Source organism: Coregonus clupeaformis, chromosome 18 (assembly GCF_020615455.1).
Source record: "Coregonus clupeaformis isolate EN_2021a chromosome 18, ASM2061545v1, whole genome shotgun sequence".
NCBI classification, from domain to species: domain Eukaryota; kingdom Metazoa; phylum Chordata; class Actinopteri; order Salmoniformes; family Salmonidae; genus Coregonus; species Coregonus clupeaformis.
Window position 1 is genome coordinate 28,419,355 of NC_059209.1, and position 16,898 is coordinate 28,436,252.

Sequence of the window (16,898 nt, forward strand, 5' to 3'; positions counted from 1 at the left end):
CACATGTACACAGCCCATCTGAAATTAGCCCACCCAACTACCTCATCCCTATATTGTTATTTATTTTGCTCTTTTGCACCCCAGTATCTCTATTTGCACATAATCTCTTGCACATCTAGCATTCCAGTGTTAATACTAATTGTAATTATTTTGCACTATAGCCTATTTATTGCCTTACCTCCATAACTTGCTACATTTGCACACACTGTATATATATTTTCTGTTGTATTTTTTGACTTTATGTTTTTTTTACCCCATATGTAACTCTGTGTTGTTGTTTTTATCGCACTGCTTTGCTTTATCTTGGCCAGGTCGCAGTTGTAAATGAGAACTTGTTCTCAACTGGCTTACCTGGTTAAATAAAGGTTAAATAAAAAAAATAAAAAAATTAAGTAGCGCAAATCTGAAGTGTGTCTTTTGTGATGAGGAAATTTAAAGAGACATAAGAAACAGAAACTACAATAAAGTAATCATTAATATGTATAAAGCCATACCTTGAAATTTGTGAGCTCAGAATCCTTCTGTTTGAGGATGTCAGCCATGTAGTCAATCAGGTGGAGACCAAAGGCATTTTTGGTGGTAATTTTCTACAAAAATAGGACAAGGCTTTGTGAATCTGAGGCACCAGTTTCCAATAACTTGCATGGTTGGAGACAGTACCTTCAGAAAGTATTCACACCCCTTGACTTTTCCCACATTTTGTTCTGTTACAGCCTGTATTTAAAATGGATTAAATTGAGATTGTGTGTCACTGGTCTACAGACAATACCCCATAATATCAAAGTGGAATTATGTTTTTATTTTTACTAATTAATAAAAACATTAAAGCTTAAATTTCTTGAGTTAATAAGTATTCAACCCCTTTGTTATGGCATGCCAAAATAAGTTCTGGAGTAAGAATTTGCTTAACCAGTCACATGATAAGTTGCATGGACAATAATAGTGTTTAACATGATGTTTGAATGACTTCCTCAATCTCTGTACCCCACACATACAGATAACTGTAAGGTCCCTCAACCGAGCAGTGAATTTCAAACACAGATTCAACCACAAAGACCAGGGAGGTTTCCAATGCCTCGCAAAGAGGGGCACCTATTGGAAGATTAGTTAAAAAAAGCAGACATTGAATATCCCTTTGAGCATGGTGAAGTTATTAATTACACTTTGGATGGTGTATCAATACACCCAATCACTACAAAGACACAGGCGTCCTTCCTAACTCAGAGGAAGGAAACCGCTCAGGGATTTCACCATGAGGCCAATAGTGACTTTAAAACAGTTACAGAGTTTAATGGCTGTGATAGGAGAAAACTGAGGATGGATCAACAACATTGTAGTTACTCCGCAATACTAACCTAATTGACAAAGTGAAAAGAAGGAAGCCTGTACCGAATAAAAAATATTCCAAAACATGCATCCTGTTTGAAACACGGCGCTAAAGTTAAACTGCAAAAAAAGTGGCAAAGAAATTAACTTTATGTCCTGAATATAAAGCGTTATGTTATGGGCAACTCGAACACAACACGTCACTGAGTACCACTCTTCATATTTTCAAGCATGGTGGTGTCTGCAGTTTTTTAGGATAAAAATAAACAGAAGTACTAAGCACAGGCAATATCCTAGAGGAACAGAGCTGGAATAATTTTAAAAAGAATATTGTGCAATCCAGGTGTGCAAAGTTCTTAGTGACTCATCCAGAAAGACTCACAGCTGTAATTGCTGATTATTCTAACATGTACTGACTCAGGGGTGTGAAAACGTACAGTACCAGTCAAAGGTTTGGAAACACCTACTCAATCATGGGTTTTTCTTTATTTTTACTATTTTCTTTACATTGTAGAATAATAGTGAAGACATCAAAACTATGAAATAACACATATGGAATCATGTAATAACCAAAAAAGTGTTAAACAAATAAAAATATATTTGAGATTTTTCAAATAGCGATGAGAGATTCTGATGCATTTGGATAATATTCAAAAGGATAGAGCAATGAATAGCTAATCTGGCAGCCCTGTTTTGAGCGATTTTGAGCTTTTTTATATCTTTATTTGCTGCAGATGACCATATAACTGGACAGTACTCTAGGTGTGATAGGACCAGGGATTGATGCCATAAGCAATGATGAGGAACCGCATCAACATTTCCTTCACATGTATTCTGCCCCTCTTAGAAAAGTGCCTGTTAATGATAGTATATGCATGCACATGCCGCTTACATTTTCAGTGGAGAGCTTGATGCAGGTGGAGTAATGCTCTGAGATCTGTGCATTTGACAGCTTAGGCACAGCAGCAGGGGTCCCCGTGTTGCTGAACACAAACACAAGGATTGTCTCTTACGAAGGTCTAAATCAATAGAACACCTGTCAAGATGTAGTAGAGGAGATTACTGGCAAAGAGAGGGCTTGGCCTACCTATGAGAGGCAGATTCATTAAATGAGGAGTCAGCGGCAGCTTGCAGGTCAATGACCCGGGATCTGCGCCTCTGACGCCGCTCTAGCTCATCATCGTTTCCCTCGAAAGATGCGAGGAGCGGGGTTTTGCTCGCGGCAGGAGAGGCGCCCTTGTGCTTCAGGGACGGTGAGGCCCACTGACGCACTCGGGAAAGTGGTGAGGACGATGAGTTCATCGTTACTGCCTGAGGGACACATAGATGCACATTATGTTTTTTATTCCTCTCTGCTTCCTGAACTGAAGTTGCATTTATTTAACCCTCCCGTTGTCCTAGGGTCAAAATGACCCGCCACTGTGTTGAACCAACTTTATTTAATTTTTATATTTTTTGGATCATTTGTGAGGAGGCAGTGATACTTTCTTTAAAGTCTCACTGCCTCCTTCTCACAAATGATCCCAAAAATATAAAAATTAAATAAAGTTGGTTCAACACAGTGGCGGGTCATTTTGACCCTAGGACAACAGGAGGGTTAAACAAGTTATACTGTAGGTAGGTAGCTGTTGGATATTTTATCATATGAGCCTTGCTAGCTAACGTTAACAAAGCAAAGTAGGCTTGATCTTTTTCAAAGCAATCATAAGTTAACAACGGTTTTGTTGTTGGCCACATGTACATTTACATTTTAGTCATTTAGAAGACGCTCTTATCCAGAGCGACTTACAGTTAAGTGAATGCATACATATATATATTTTTTTCTTCATTCAAACGAACCCACATCCCTGCCGGCCAAACCCTCCCCTACCTTGGACAACGCTGGACCAATTGTGCGCCGCCCATGGGTCTCCCGGTCGCGGCCGGCTGCGACAGAGCCTGAACTCGAACCAGGATCTCTAGTGGCACAGCTAGCACTGCGATGCAGTGCCTTAGACTACTGCGCCACTTCAACAATGATCCATCTCAAGCATAGTCTTGACTAAATATGAAAAGGTGTTTATCTTTTAAAGTTCTAGCGTTCACCTCTCATAATAAACAGTTGTAGATAGAGCCAATCGACCAGCCTAGGCAAAAGGATATACTAATAATAAATTGATGGCCCATTCACTGTACATCCTGTTGACACTTGATAATAGGGGAGTACATTTCCTTTCTCAAACCCCCCCATAGTTACACTACAGTACAATTTGAGGTTTATGAGAAAACATTTGGAAGGACAAATTCTCAGGGCAGTAAATAAAAATCAAATAAAACTTTGAGTAAAAAAATGTTAAACCTTGCTGAAATATAATGAGAAATCCTTGATAAATGTGACCTGTACTAGTGGCAAGTGCTTAAACTAAAATGTTGGGGTAATTATTTAGGCCCACAATGGTCTCGTGTAAGACATTTGTATGTTCATGTTTGCCTATGTTAAGGACGCCACGCTGCTTTCTTAGTAAGTACCGGTTCCTCGTGATTCGGCTCGCAGCACTGAGCTCGAACTCAGAACCTATACCTGGCTAGCACACGTGACCGCCCTCATTGACAACGTACCAACCGTTTGAGCTATGGGAAAATATATAATTCGATAACTCCATCTGCGACATTTCAAGCTAGCTGTGGCATGAGTTTATGGTACGTTCTTAACTCCATTACACATAGAATAAGCATAGCCGAGAGATCTTGTCTCACACTAGATTTCTTAAAACATTTGGTATTGTGCAAGTTTGAAACGGGGAAAAATGGAACCCAATGGCGAGGATAAAGAACAAAAATAGGCAAACAGAGAGAAAACAAAGTAACGTTAGTTAGCACGGGCTGACAAGCAAAACCTAGCTAGCCCAAGTTAGATACAGGAAGGTATCGTTTGTGATTGTTGTTAGCAGTGATACTACCTAGCTAACTAACCTTTTAGCTAGCTAAAAACATGACTGGATTAGATAGCTAACTTGCTACTGTCTGTAGTTAGCTATATCTGATATCAATACACTAGCGAGCTAAAGTTAGTTAGTTAAGGTTAACTAACGTTAGCTAATTTGCCATCCCCAGATTTCTTTTTAGCTAGCTAACGTTGCTGGTTGAAAACAAAAGCTGGAACTAGATTGAATTCGTACATTACCTCGATTATAGCCAAAGCTTCTGGAACAGTGAACTGTTTCTTTATAGCTAGCTAAATTAAAATGAAAACAGCGTGTTTTGCTTTGTACGGATGCACTTTTGTTGCTGAACAGATTTGAAAATGTGCGCCGAAGGGTTTACGTAACGACAGTGTGCATTACCATGTTGAATGAAGAATTAAACACTCGACTCGGATTGAGGTAGCTCCGCCCATAACTACATTTTGGGCTGAGAAGATGACAATCGTTTACATTTTGGGGGTTGGGGGGAGGGGCTGAGTGAGTGTTACCGAGGTGCTCAACCGTAGTGATGAAAAACTTTTTGAGGTCACATTGCTACCATTACATTTTTTTATTTTTTTTATTTCACCTTTATTTAACCAGGTAAGCCAGTTGAGAACAGGTTCTCATTTACAACTGCGACCTGGCCAAGATAAAGCAAAGCAGTGCAATAAAAACAACACAGAGTTACATATGGGGTAAAAAACATAAAGTCAAAAATACAACAGAAAATATATATACAGTGTGTGCAAATGTAGCAAGTTATGGAGGTAAGGCAATAAATAGGCTATAGTGCAGAATAATTACAATAGTATTAACACTGGAATGCTAGATGTGCAAGATATTATGTGCAAATAGAGATACTGGGGTGCAAAAGAGCAAAATAAATAACAATATAGGGATGAGGTAGTTGGGTGGGCTAATTTCAGATGGGCTGTGTACAGGTGCAGTGATCGGTAAGGTGCTCTGACAACTGATGCTTAAAGTTATTGAGGGAGATAAGAGTCTCCAGCTTCAGAGATTTTTGCAATTCGTTCCAGTCATTGGCAGCAGAGAACTGGAAGGAATGGCGGCCAAAGGAGGTGTTGGCTTTGGGAATGACCAGTGAGATATACCTGCTGGAGCGCAGACTACGGGTGGGTGCTGCTATGGTGACCAATGAGCTAAGATAAGGCGGGGATTTGCCTAGCAGTGATTTATAGATGGCCTGGAGCCAGTGGGTTTGACGGACGAACATGTAGTGAGGACCAGCCAACAAGAGCGTACAGGTCACAGTGGTGGGTAGTGTATGGGGCTTTGGAGACAAAACGGATGGCACTGTGATAGACTACATCCAATTTGCTGAGTAGAGTGTTGGAGGCTATTTTGTAAATGACATCGCCGAAGTCAAGGATCGGTAGGATAGTCAGTTTTACGAGGGCATGTTTGGCAGCATGAGTGAAGGAGGCTTTGTTGTGAAATAGGAAGCCAATTCTAGATTTAACTTTGGATTGGAGATTCTTTATGTGAGTCTGGAAGTTGAGTTTACAGTCTAACCAGACACCTAGGTATTTGTAGTTGTCCACATACTCTAGGTCAGACCCGTCGAGAGTGGTGATTCTAGTCGGGTGGGCGGGTGCCAGCAGCGTTCGATTGAAAAGCATGCATTTAGTTTTACTAGTGTTTAAGAGCAGTTGGAGGCTACTGAAGGATTGTTGTATGGCATTGAAGCTCGTTTGGAGGTTTGTTAACACAGTGTCCAATGAAGGGCCAGATGTATACAAAATGGTGTCGTCTGCGTAGAGGTGGATCTGAGCGTCACCAGCAGCAAGAGCGACATCATTGATATACACGGAGAAAAGTGTCGGCCCAAGAATTGAACCCTGTGGCACCCCCATAGAGACTGCCATAGGTCCAGACAACAGGCCCTCCGATTTGACACACTGAACTCTATCTGAGAAGTAGTTGGTGAACCAGGCGAGGCAGTCATTTGAGAAACCAAGGCTATTTAGTCTGCCAATAAGAATGCGGTGGTTGACAGAGTCGAAAGCCTTGGCCAGGTCGATGAAGACGGCTGCACAGTACTGTCTATTATCAATCGCGGTTATAATATCGTTTAGGACCTTGAGCGTGGCTGAAGTGCACCCGTGACCAGCTCGGAAACCGGATTGCATAGCGGAGAAGGTACGGTGGTATTCGAAATGGTCGGTGATCTGTTTGTTAACTTGGCTTTCAAATACTTTCGAAAGGCAGGGCAGGATGGATATAGGTCTGTAGCAGTTTGGATCTAGAGTGTCACCCCCTTTGAAGAGGGGGGATGACCGCGGCAGCTTTCCAATCTCTGGGGATCTCAGATGTTATGAAAGAGAGGTTGAACAGACTAGTAATAGGGGTTGCGACAATTTCGCGGCTAGTTTTAGAAAGAAAGGGTCCAGATTGTCTAGCCCAGCTGATTTGTAGGGGTCCAGATTTTGCAGCGCTTTCAAAACATCAGCTGTCTGAATTTGTGTGAAGGAGAAGCGGGGGGGCATGGGCAAGTTGCAGCAGAGGGTGCAGAGTTGGTGGCCGGGTTAGTGGTAGCCAGATGGAAAGCATGGCCAGCTGTAGCAAAATGCTTGTTGAAATTCTCGATTATTGTAGATTTATTGGTGGTGATAGTGTTTCCTAGCCTCAGTGCAGTGGGCAGCTGGGAGGAAGTGCTCTTATTCTCCATGGACTTTACAGTGTCCCAAAACTTTTTGGAGTTAGTGCTACAGGATGCAAATTTCTGTTTGAAAAAGTTAGCCTTTACTTTCCTGACTGCTTGTGTATATTGGTTCCTAACTTCCCTGAAAAGTTGCATATCGCGGGGCTATTTGATGCTAATGCTGTACGCCACAGGATGTTTTTGTGCTGGTCAAGGGCAGTCAAGTCTGAGGAGAACCAGGGGCTATATCGGTTCTTAGTTCTGTATTTTTGAATGGGGCATGTTTATTTAAGATTGAGAGGAAATTACTTTTAAGGAACAACCAGGCATCCTCTACTGACGGAATGAGATCTATATCCATCCAGGATACCTGGGCCAGGTCAATTAGGAAGGCCTGCTCGCTAAAGTGTTTTAGGGAGCGTTTGACAGTGATGAGGGGTGGTCGTTTGACCGCGGACCCGTTACGGACGCAGGCAATAAGGCAGTGATCGCTGAGATCCTGGTTGAAGACAGCTGAGGTGTATTTAGAGGGTATGTTAGTCAGGATGATATCTATGAGGGTACCCATGTTTACGGATTTAGGGTTGTACCTGGTAGGTTCGTTGATAATTTGCGTGAGGTTGAGGGCATCTAGCTTGGATTGTAGGATGGCTGGGGTATTAAGCATATCCCAATTTAGGTCACCAAGCAGTACAAACTCTGAGGATAAATGGGGGGCAATCAATTCACATATGGTGTCCAGGACACAGCTGGGGGCTGAGGGGGGTCTGTAGCAAGCGGCAACAGTGAGAGACTTATTTCTGGAAAGGTGGATTTTTAGAAGTAGTACATATTTTCTCTGGTGTTTTATCTCCGGAGTGGGTGACCACCTGCGGTGCAGAGTCCTCTTTCTCTAATTAAAATATTAGACTAAGGTTATGTCCCAATTGGCACTATATTCCAGAGGATGTGTCCTTAATGGCACCTTATTCTAGAGCTAATTCACCCTTTAAACAGAACAGGTAAGGTTTTTTTTACTGCCTGGCCTAGTAAAAAAATAATAATACAATTTTAAAACATCTATATGGTACTGCAATAAATTACCCCCAAGGGGACAATAAAGTCAGTAAATGGCACTGTGAGGTAACCTAGGCAGAGAGCTCAGTAAATAGACCTATTGTAATTATGAAGTGTTTTTAAGTGTTTCTTTTTTGTTGCATTTTTTTTATAAACTTTTGTTGATAGATGAACTGAAATATCTGGTTGTGACCCACACAATTGCAGGAGTGATTGTGGCAAGTCTGTTTATATTTGGGTTGGCTAGCTAGCTAGCTTGCTAATTATGATTTGAATGATGCAGCAACACCAGATCAACAGCATCTGCTTTTTGCCCCCCTGCTACAGTTGCTAGAGGGAAGTGGACTGTGATGAGGGGATGCAGAGGATTGCTTCTTAGGGGGCTTTTCTGGACCATTGCTGAGGTGTACTGGCGCTTTTACAGTCACTGAAGCATCACCCAGGTGGGTGCTACATTTCAGTAGTTGACGATCCAGCCTACCTACGGAGGAGCTGCTGTGACTAACGAAGACAACGAGGTACCCGATGAGCTCCGGTGCCTGTCTGTCAGATGTCTCTACCTCTCTGCCTGGCTGTACCATCTATGGTCCCTCCTCTCAAGATACTACCTTTCTCAACTGCTTATTATTTAAAGCTGTGCAACACCATCACCCAATAACTGCCAGATCCCTACATTTGTGTTGTTAAATTGTTTTTGTTTATTTTGTTTTTAAAGCGACTTTGAGATTCTACTTGTAATGAAAAGTGCTATATAAAATACATCTATTATTATTTATTATTAAAGTCTTTTAGAAAATATAAGGTTATGGCCTAAACCAGGGACCTTTATCATTGTAATTGAGTTTAGGTTAGGATATTGAAATATTTTCCCTATTCCAGTCATAAAAAACAAATGGTGGTAACCTGTGAAAGAATTGCTAGACTAATTCAAAGATTCTCTGCACTGATGTTAATTCATAAATGACACTAGATGGCAGTAAGTAGGCCTATAAGAGAACAGAATCATTGCATTGCATTGGGTAGGTTTGTGGCCTTTCCAATGTAAGTATTTTATAGTTCTGTCTCAAATGGTGATCAGGACTGTGTATTATGATGTAGTAATTGTTAGTGAAATTGTGTGCACAGGTATTTGGTTTTAATGTTTCTCCCCTTATGAATAAACATACAACCATTGCACATGTGTACTCTTTCAACAAACCCTATTTCCTATTAATGGGTCTCACCATTATGTAGTCTATTTGTCTATTCCATTTTTCATTTGATCTATGCTACCCTAGTGCCAATGACCTCTCCGTCTGCATATAATCTCTCCTCTATGTTGTTTTTCTCAGCCAAAGCCCACCTATTCCCAGAATACCTGCATTGAGGAGGCATTCATGCCTCCATTGTTTACTCCCACAGTCAGTCTAAATGCCCTGGCCTGCAATACTCCTTTTCCCTCCCTCCTCCTGGAGAGATGTGATGTATAATCTGGCTAATGCATCTGCAGAGAAGTGCCCCAATGATATATGGTTATGGTCTATAGAGGAAACTGGAAAATAAACACACACACACCATGAGTAGAAAGTGGATAGAGTGCCTGGGAGGATGGGATGAGGGGAGAAAAAGAGGCCATTTATCTTTCCAACAGGATATTTGAATCCACCCCTATTGTTATTATTGGGTGTTGTTCTTCTTTGAGAGTTCATATAGTGATTACATGCACCGATAGTTAAGTCCACCATCCCCGTCTGTGTACACCGCTGTCATTAGTTCACTATGTTAGCAGTCATCGGCTGACTGCCCCCCAAACAGGTCAACCAGCAGCAATGGGGACACTGGCACTTTACTCCCAATAAAATTGCTAAACTGGCTGGTACTATGAATTGGTAATTACTTTGTATTGTCTATGTATGTATTGTAAATTGAAGGTCTGTGAGCTGTTGTTGGTGTAGTGAGGCCGGTCCTATGAGCAAGGGCTTGCATCCCTATATCAATTTCTCTCATTCTCTCTCCTGTCATCATTTAATCTGTAACAAATTACCTGTGGGACACTCCAATCACCTGCGTGGGAGCTTTGTTGACCTTATAAAGGTCGACACATAGATATTATTGGGTCTTTTTGGTAAGCCCATCTGCTGTTCCATTGGCCATCAGAGAAATGCCTTTGGAAAAGAACAATGTTGGTGAGTGTAGGCTATAGGAAATCATATAGCCTATGAAAACCTTAGTTTCTAACATATATAAGATATATTTTCTTTCATATTTTAAGAGGGATACTATTCATTACACACACAGCAACAATAAAGAGACAGCTTCTCATATTTTTTAAGCTATCTATATCATTGTAGTAAGGGGCTCTGTACCCACAGGCCAGCATTTTCCACAGCCGAGTTTATGAAGCATTTACTTGGCAGGAGCTTGGATCCATGGCAAATTAAATTACTTACATTTTATGCATAAAATCCATTATACTGTTATACTGTTATTTACCAAAGGGAAGGTTAAATCAGGTAGAAGTCCCTGCTAAATGGCCCAGCAGTTTTTTGAATTTCCTTGTGGCGAATATATTAATACTGATAGCTTTTACTGAGAAGGTGGGACTTGAAATATTTATTTCACTGACTTTTTCTTTGACAGATTCAGTAGAACATTCGTGATTAGCAAGACTGACATCCACTTAGTTACTATGGGAGCCCAGGAGAGCCCACTAGATATTCTTAATAGACTAGCTACAGGCTAGAAGATATGGGCTTGGCCTTCAGGGTGTGAGACTTATGACAGACGTATGATAGAAATCAATACTCTATATTGGATATTAAGCCTGTCTGTGTTAGGGTAAATTCTCTTGTAGCCAGAAAGTTACCAACGTTGATTGCTTTCATCCAATAGATTGCTCCATCCACACTGATGTGTTTAGGTTCTCATTCGATGTTGTCATGTCAACAGTGACGTAGTATCAAAGATAAAACACTGGTCTACTTAATACGAATATAGCCTTCTACTGTAAGTCGCTTTGCGAAGACCAGAATTGCACACTAGGAATCTGACTCCCCTGCCAGTTGGTTTTGGAATTTAACAGTGATGGAATGTATTTCACAGCTAAAGAGGAGGTGAATGAAGAGGAGGATGCCCCCCGGGACTATGTAAAGGGTTTGTCAAAAACTAAAGGAGGGAGCGAGAGAAGGGGAATAGGGTGCCATTTGGGATGCTGCATAAGTTAATGGCCGCATCCCAAATAATGTTGATTAAGAGAAGTATTCATTAGACTGCTGCTGGACTGGTGGTGTGTGTATTGATTGGTATGGTATGATGCCTGCCTCCTGCGTGTGTGTGCCTCCCTCCCACAGTGGAGATTTTAGCATGTAAATCTTGGTGGCAAACTCCATTGTTTTTTGTAGATGCATGCTAGTAAAGCCACTAAACAACACAACACAACACTAAACATTACATTAAGTGCGCTATAACGGTGACAAACGGTGCCCACAAACTGTTAGGGCCCAAATAAAGCTGTCCCAACAGCAAAGATTTATTTTCAGGAGACGGTGGACGGTAGTTGAAAGAGCGCGCTTGTTTAAAATGGAAAAGCGTTGCGGGGCCTTCCGAGTGGCGCAGCGTGTTAGGCACTGCATCGCAATGCTTGAGGCTTCACTACAGACCCGGGTTTGATCCCAGGCTGTGTCACAACCGGCCGTGAACGGGAGTCCCATAGTGCGGCGCACAATTGGCCCAGCGTCGTCCGGGTTAGCGGAGGGTTTGGCCGGGGGGGTTTTACTTGGCTCATCGCGCTCTAGCGAGTCCTTGTGGTGGGCAGGGCACCTGCAGGCTGACTTCGGTTGTCAGTTGAACTGTGTTTCCTCCGACACATTGGTGCAGCTGGCTTCCGGGTTAAACGGCAGGTGTTAAGCAGCGCGGTTTGGCGGGTCATGTTTCAGAGGACGCATGACTCGACCTTCGCCTCTCCCGAGGGGAGTTGCAGCGATGAGACAAGATCGTAATTGAAATTGGGAGAAAAAAGGGGCTAAAAAAAATGTATAAAAAATAGGAAAAGCGTTGTGGCCACATGTGCCAAGTACAACAGGTGTAGACATTACAGTGAAATGCTTACTTACAAGCCCTTAACCAACAATGCAATTTTAAGAAAAATAAGTGTTAAGTAAAAAATAGATAAGTAAAAAATTAAAGAGCAGCAGTAATATAAAATAACAGTAGGGAGGCTATATACAGGTGGTACCGGTACAGAGTCAATGTGCGGGGACACAGGTTAGTCGAGGTAATTGAGGTAATATGTACATGTGGGTAGAGTTAAAGTGACTATGCATAGATAATAAACAGAGCGTAGCAGCAGCGTAAAAGAGGGGGTGGGGTGGGGGGGACAATGCAAATAGTCCGGGTAGCCATGATTAGCTGTTCAGGAGTCTTATGGCTTGGGGGTAGAAGCTGTTAAGAAACCTTTTGGACCTAGACTTGGCGCTCCGGTACCACTTGTCATGCAGTAGCAGAGAGAACCGTCTATGATTAGGGTGGCTGGAGTCTTTGACAATTTTTAGGGCCTTCCTCTGACACCGCCTGGTATAGAGGTCCAGGATGGCAGGAAGCTTGGCCCCAGTGATGTACTGGGCCGTACGCACTACCCTCTGTAGTGCCTTGCGGTCAGAGGCCGAGCAGTTGCCATACCAGGCAGTGATGCAACCAGTCTGGATGCTCTCGATGGTGCAGCTGTATAACTTTTTGAGGATCTGAGGACCCATGCCAAATCTCCTGAGGGGGAATAGGCTTTGTCGTGCCCTCTTCACGACTGTCTTGGTGTGTTTGGACCATGATAGTTTGTTGGTGATGTGTACACGAAGGAACCTGTTCCATTACAGCCCTGTCAATGAGAATGGGGGCATGCTCAGTCCTCTTTTTTTTCCTGTAGTCCACAATCATCTCCTTTGTCTTGATCACGTTGAGGGAGAGGTTGTTATCCTGGCACCACACGGCCAGGTCTCTGACCTCCTCCTTATAGGCTGTCTCATCGTTGTCGGTGATCAGGCCTACCACTGTTGTGTCATTGGCAAACTTAATGATGGTGTTGGAGTCGTGCCTGGCCATGCAGTCATGGGTGAACTGGGAGTACAGGAGGGGACTGAGCACGCACACCAGAGGGGCTCCCGTGTTGAGGATCAGCGTGGCAGATGTGTTGTAACCTACACTTACCACCTGGGGATGGCCCGTCAGGAAGTCCAGGATCCAGTTGCAGAGGGAGGTGTTTAGTCCCAGGGTCCTTAGCTTAGTGATGAGCTTTGAGGGCACTATGGTGTTGAATGCTGAACTGTAGTCAATGAATAGCATTATCATGTAGGTGTTCCTCTTGTCCAGGTGGGAAAGGGCAGTGTGGAGTGCAATAGAGATTGCATCATCTATGGATCTGTTGGGGCGGTATGCAAATTGGAGTGGGTCTAGGGTTTCTGGGATAATGGTGTTGATGTGAGCCATGACCAGCCTTTCAAAGCACTTCATGGCTACAGACGTGAGCGCTATGGGTCAGTAGTCATTTAGGCAGGTTATCTTAGTGTTCCTGGGCACAGGGACTATGGTGGTCTGCTTGAAACATGTTGGTATTACAGACTCAGTCAGGGACATGTTGAAAATTTCAGTGAAGACACTTGCCAGTTGGTCAGCACATGCTCAGAGTACACGTCCTGGTAATCCGTCTGGCCCTGCAGCCTTGTGAATGTTGACCTGCTTAAAATTCTTACTCACATCGGCTACGGAGAGTGTGATCACATAGTCATCCAGAATAGCTGATGCTCTCATGCATGCTTCAGTGTTGCTTGCATCGAAGCGAGCATAGAAGTGACTTAGCTCGTCTGGTAGGCTTGTGTCACTGGGCAGCTGGCGGCTGTGCTTCCCTTTGTAGTCTGTAATAGTTTGCAAGCCCTGCCACATCCAACGAGCATCGGAGCCAGTGTAGTACGATTCAATCTTAGTCCTGTATTGACTCTTTGCCTGTTTGATGGTTCGTCGGAGGGCACAGCGGGATTTCTTATAAGCGTCCGGGTTAGAGTCCCGCTCCTTGAAAGCGTCAGCTCTACCCTTTAGCTCAGTGCGGATGTTGCCTGTAATTCATGGCTTCTGGTTGGGGTATGTACGTACGGTCACTTTCTGGACGACGTCATCGATGCGCTTATTGATGAAGCCAGTGACTGATGTGGTGTACTTCTCAATGCTATTGGAAGAATCCCGGAACATATTCCAGTCTGTGCTAGCAAAACAGTCCTGTAGCTTAGCATCTGCGTCATCTGACCACTTTTCTATTAACCGAGTCACTGGTGCTTCCTGCTTTAGTTTTTGCTTATAAGCATTAATCAGGAGGATAGAGTTATGGTCAGATTTGTCAAATGGAGGGCGAGGGAGAGCTTTGTACGCGTCTCTGTGTGTGGAGTAAAGGTGGTCTAGAGTTTTTTCCCCTCTGGTTGCACATTTAACATGCTGGTAGAAATGAGGTAGAACGGATTTAAGTTCCCTGCATTAAAATCCACGGCCACTAGGAGCGCTGCCTCTGGATGAGCGTTTTCCTGTTTGCTTATGGCCTTATACAGCTCATTGAGTGCAGTCATAGTGCCAGCATCGGTTTGTGGTGGTAAATAGACAACTACAAAAAATATAGAAGAAAACTCTCTTGTTAAATAATGTGGTCTACAGCTTATCATGATACTCTACCTCAGGCGAACAAAACCTTGAGACTTCCTTAATATTAGATTTTGTGCACCAGCTGTTGTTTACAAATATACACAGACCACCACCCCTTGTCTTACCGGAGTCAGACGTTCTATCCTGCCGATGTAGCATATATCCCACCAGCTGTATGTTATCCATGTCGTCGTTCAGCCACGACTCGGTGAAACATAAGATATTACAGTTTTTAATGTCCCATTGGTAGGATATCCTTGATCGTAGGTCGTCCATTTTGTTTTCCAATTATTGTACATTGGCTAATAGGACTGATGGAAGAGGCAGATTACTCGCTCGCCGTCGGATCCTTACAAGGCACCTCGACTTACGTCCACGATATCTCTGTCTCTTTCTCATGCGACTGACAGGGATTTGGGCCTTGTCGGGTGTCTGTAGAATATCCTTCGCGTCCGACTTGTTGAAGAAAAAATATTCGTCCAATACGAGGTGAGTAATCGATGTCCTGATATCCAGAAACTATTTTTGGTCATAAGAGACGGTAGCAGAAACATTATGTACAGAATCAATTACAAATAATGCGATAAAACACACATAATAGCACAATTGGTTAGGGGGCCGTAAAACGGCAGCGATCGTCTCCGGCACCATTTTTTCAATGTTGAAGAACATCAAGAAGAAGCAGCTTTTTTACAAGTGGGATGTACTGTTGAACGCTACATCCCGAGGGGTTCGTGCTCATTGTATGGAGATTGTGACAGCAGGTTAAATGGCGTCCCTTGAGAATGCAAGAACAAGATGTCAGGAGAAGTGCAGTATTGTCATAAGGCGACATATACTTGGAATATGGAGGAGGAATGGAGGGAAAAAGAGAGGCAGAGGAGGTCTAAGAGAGAGGGGGAGGAAGAGGGTGAGCTTGAGTCAGTAAAAAATGGCAGAAAAAATGGAGATGGTTTGTTAAAAAAGAATGGTAGAAAGTGTAAGCAAAGTGAGCTGAAGACAGGAGGAGAAATGGAAGTGAATGAGGGTGAAGTAGGTGTGGTGAAGTTCTCGGAGCCCGAGGCTTGCACCGAGGGCAGTGGTGTAAAGTACTTAAGTAAAAATACTTTAAAGTACTACTTAAGTCTGGTTTTTTTGGTATCTGTACTTTACTATTTATATTTTTTACTACTTTTAACTTTTACTTCACTACATTTCTAAAGAAAATAATGTACTTTTTACTCCATACAGTTTCCCTGACACACAAAAGTACTCATTACATTTTGAATGCTTAGCAGGACAGGAAAATGGTCCAATTCACACACTTATCAAGAGAACATCCCTGGTCATCCCTACTACCTGTCACGATCGTCGTTAAGAGAGGAGGACCAAGGCGCAGCGTGATGAACGAACATGTTTATTTATCATTAGCGATAAACACGGACAGTAAACAAAAACAACAAGTAACGTCCTAGGTAACATAGACCAACACGGAACAAGAACCCACAACCACAAAGGGAAAACAGACAGTTTAAATATGGCTCCCAATCAGAGACAACCAGCCCCAGCTGACACTCGTTGCCTCTGATTGGGAGTCACTCTAGCCAACATAGAAATAAACACAACTAGAACTCCCAACATAGAAATATAACACATAGAAAGAACACACCCTGGCTCAACATATAGAGTCCCAGAGCCAGGGTGTTACACTACCTGATCTGGCGGATTCACTAAATACAAATGCTTCATTTGTAAATTATGTCTGAGTGTTGGAGTGTGCCCCTGGCCATCCGTAAATTTAAAAAGCAAGAAAATCGTGCCGTCTGGTTTGCTTAATATAAGGAATTTGAAATGATTTATACTTTTACTTTTGATACTTAAGTACATTTTAGCAATTACATTTACTTTTGATACTTAAGTATATTTTAAACCAAATACTTTTAGACTTTTACTCAAGTAGTATTTTACTTGGTGACTTTCACTTTTACTTGAGTCATTTTCTATTAAGGTGTCTTTCCTTTTACTCAAGTATGACAATTGGATACTTTTCCCATCACTGACCGAGGGCCAGGATAAAGATGAATCTGTGACAGTAGGAGTGAAGTTTTTGGAAAAGGTGGACCCTTGCCTTTTGGCTGATCCATTTGTGCTTTCAGGGTGGGTGAAAACAGAGTTGGGTGCTGTGGAATCGGTGAGGGTAACCAAAAGTGGTCTTGTGATAATTGTTTGTGTTTCTGCTGGTCAGAGGGAGCAGGCAGTCTTCGTTAAACGAATGG

General features: G+C 42.7%; 1 protein-coding gene and 1 long non-coding RNA gene across 4 annotated transcripts in view; one reads left to right on the plus strand and one right to left on the minus strand.

The window, feature by feature from the left end:
• Positions 1-4,693, minus strand: part of LOC121530664 (condensin complex subunit 2) — a 28,512-nt gene extending 23,819 nt beyond the window's left edge. For 2 of the 3 annotated variants that reach the window (XM_041835800.2, XM_041835798.2), the window contains exons 1-4: positions 4,650-4,693; positions 2,414-2,637; positions 2,219-2,309; positions 495-587 (exon numbers count right to left, since the gene is read on the minus strand). In XM_041835800.2, the coding sequence (XP_041691734.1) occupies positions 495-587; positions 2,219-2,309; positions 2,414-2,637; positions 4,650-4,652 (411 nt within the window). In that variant the 5' untranslated portion in view covers positions 4,653-4,693. Of the gene's footprint in view, positions 1-494; positions 588-2,218; positions 2,310-2,413; positions 2,638-4,489 lie in introns of all 3 variants that reach the window. The other variant, XM_041835801.2, reaches the window with a different exon arrangement.
• Positions 3,285-9,162, plus strand: LOC121530665. Its single transcript, XR_005994055.1, has 2 exons — positions 3,285-4,005; positions 8,317-9,162. It is a non-coding gene; the product is annotated as an uncharacterized LOC121530665 (long non-coding RNA).
• The last annotated feature ends 7,736 nt before the right edge of the window (positions 9,163-16,898 follow it).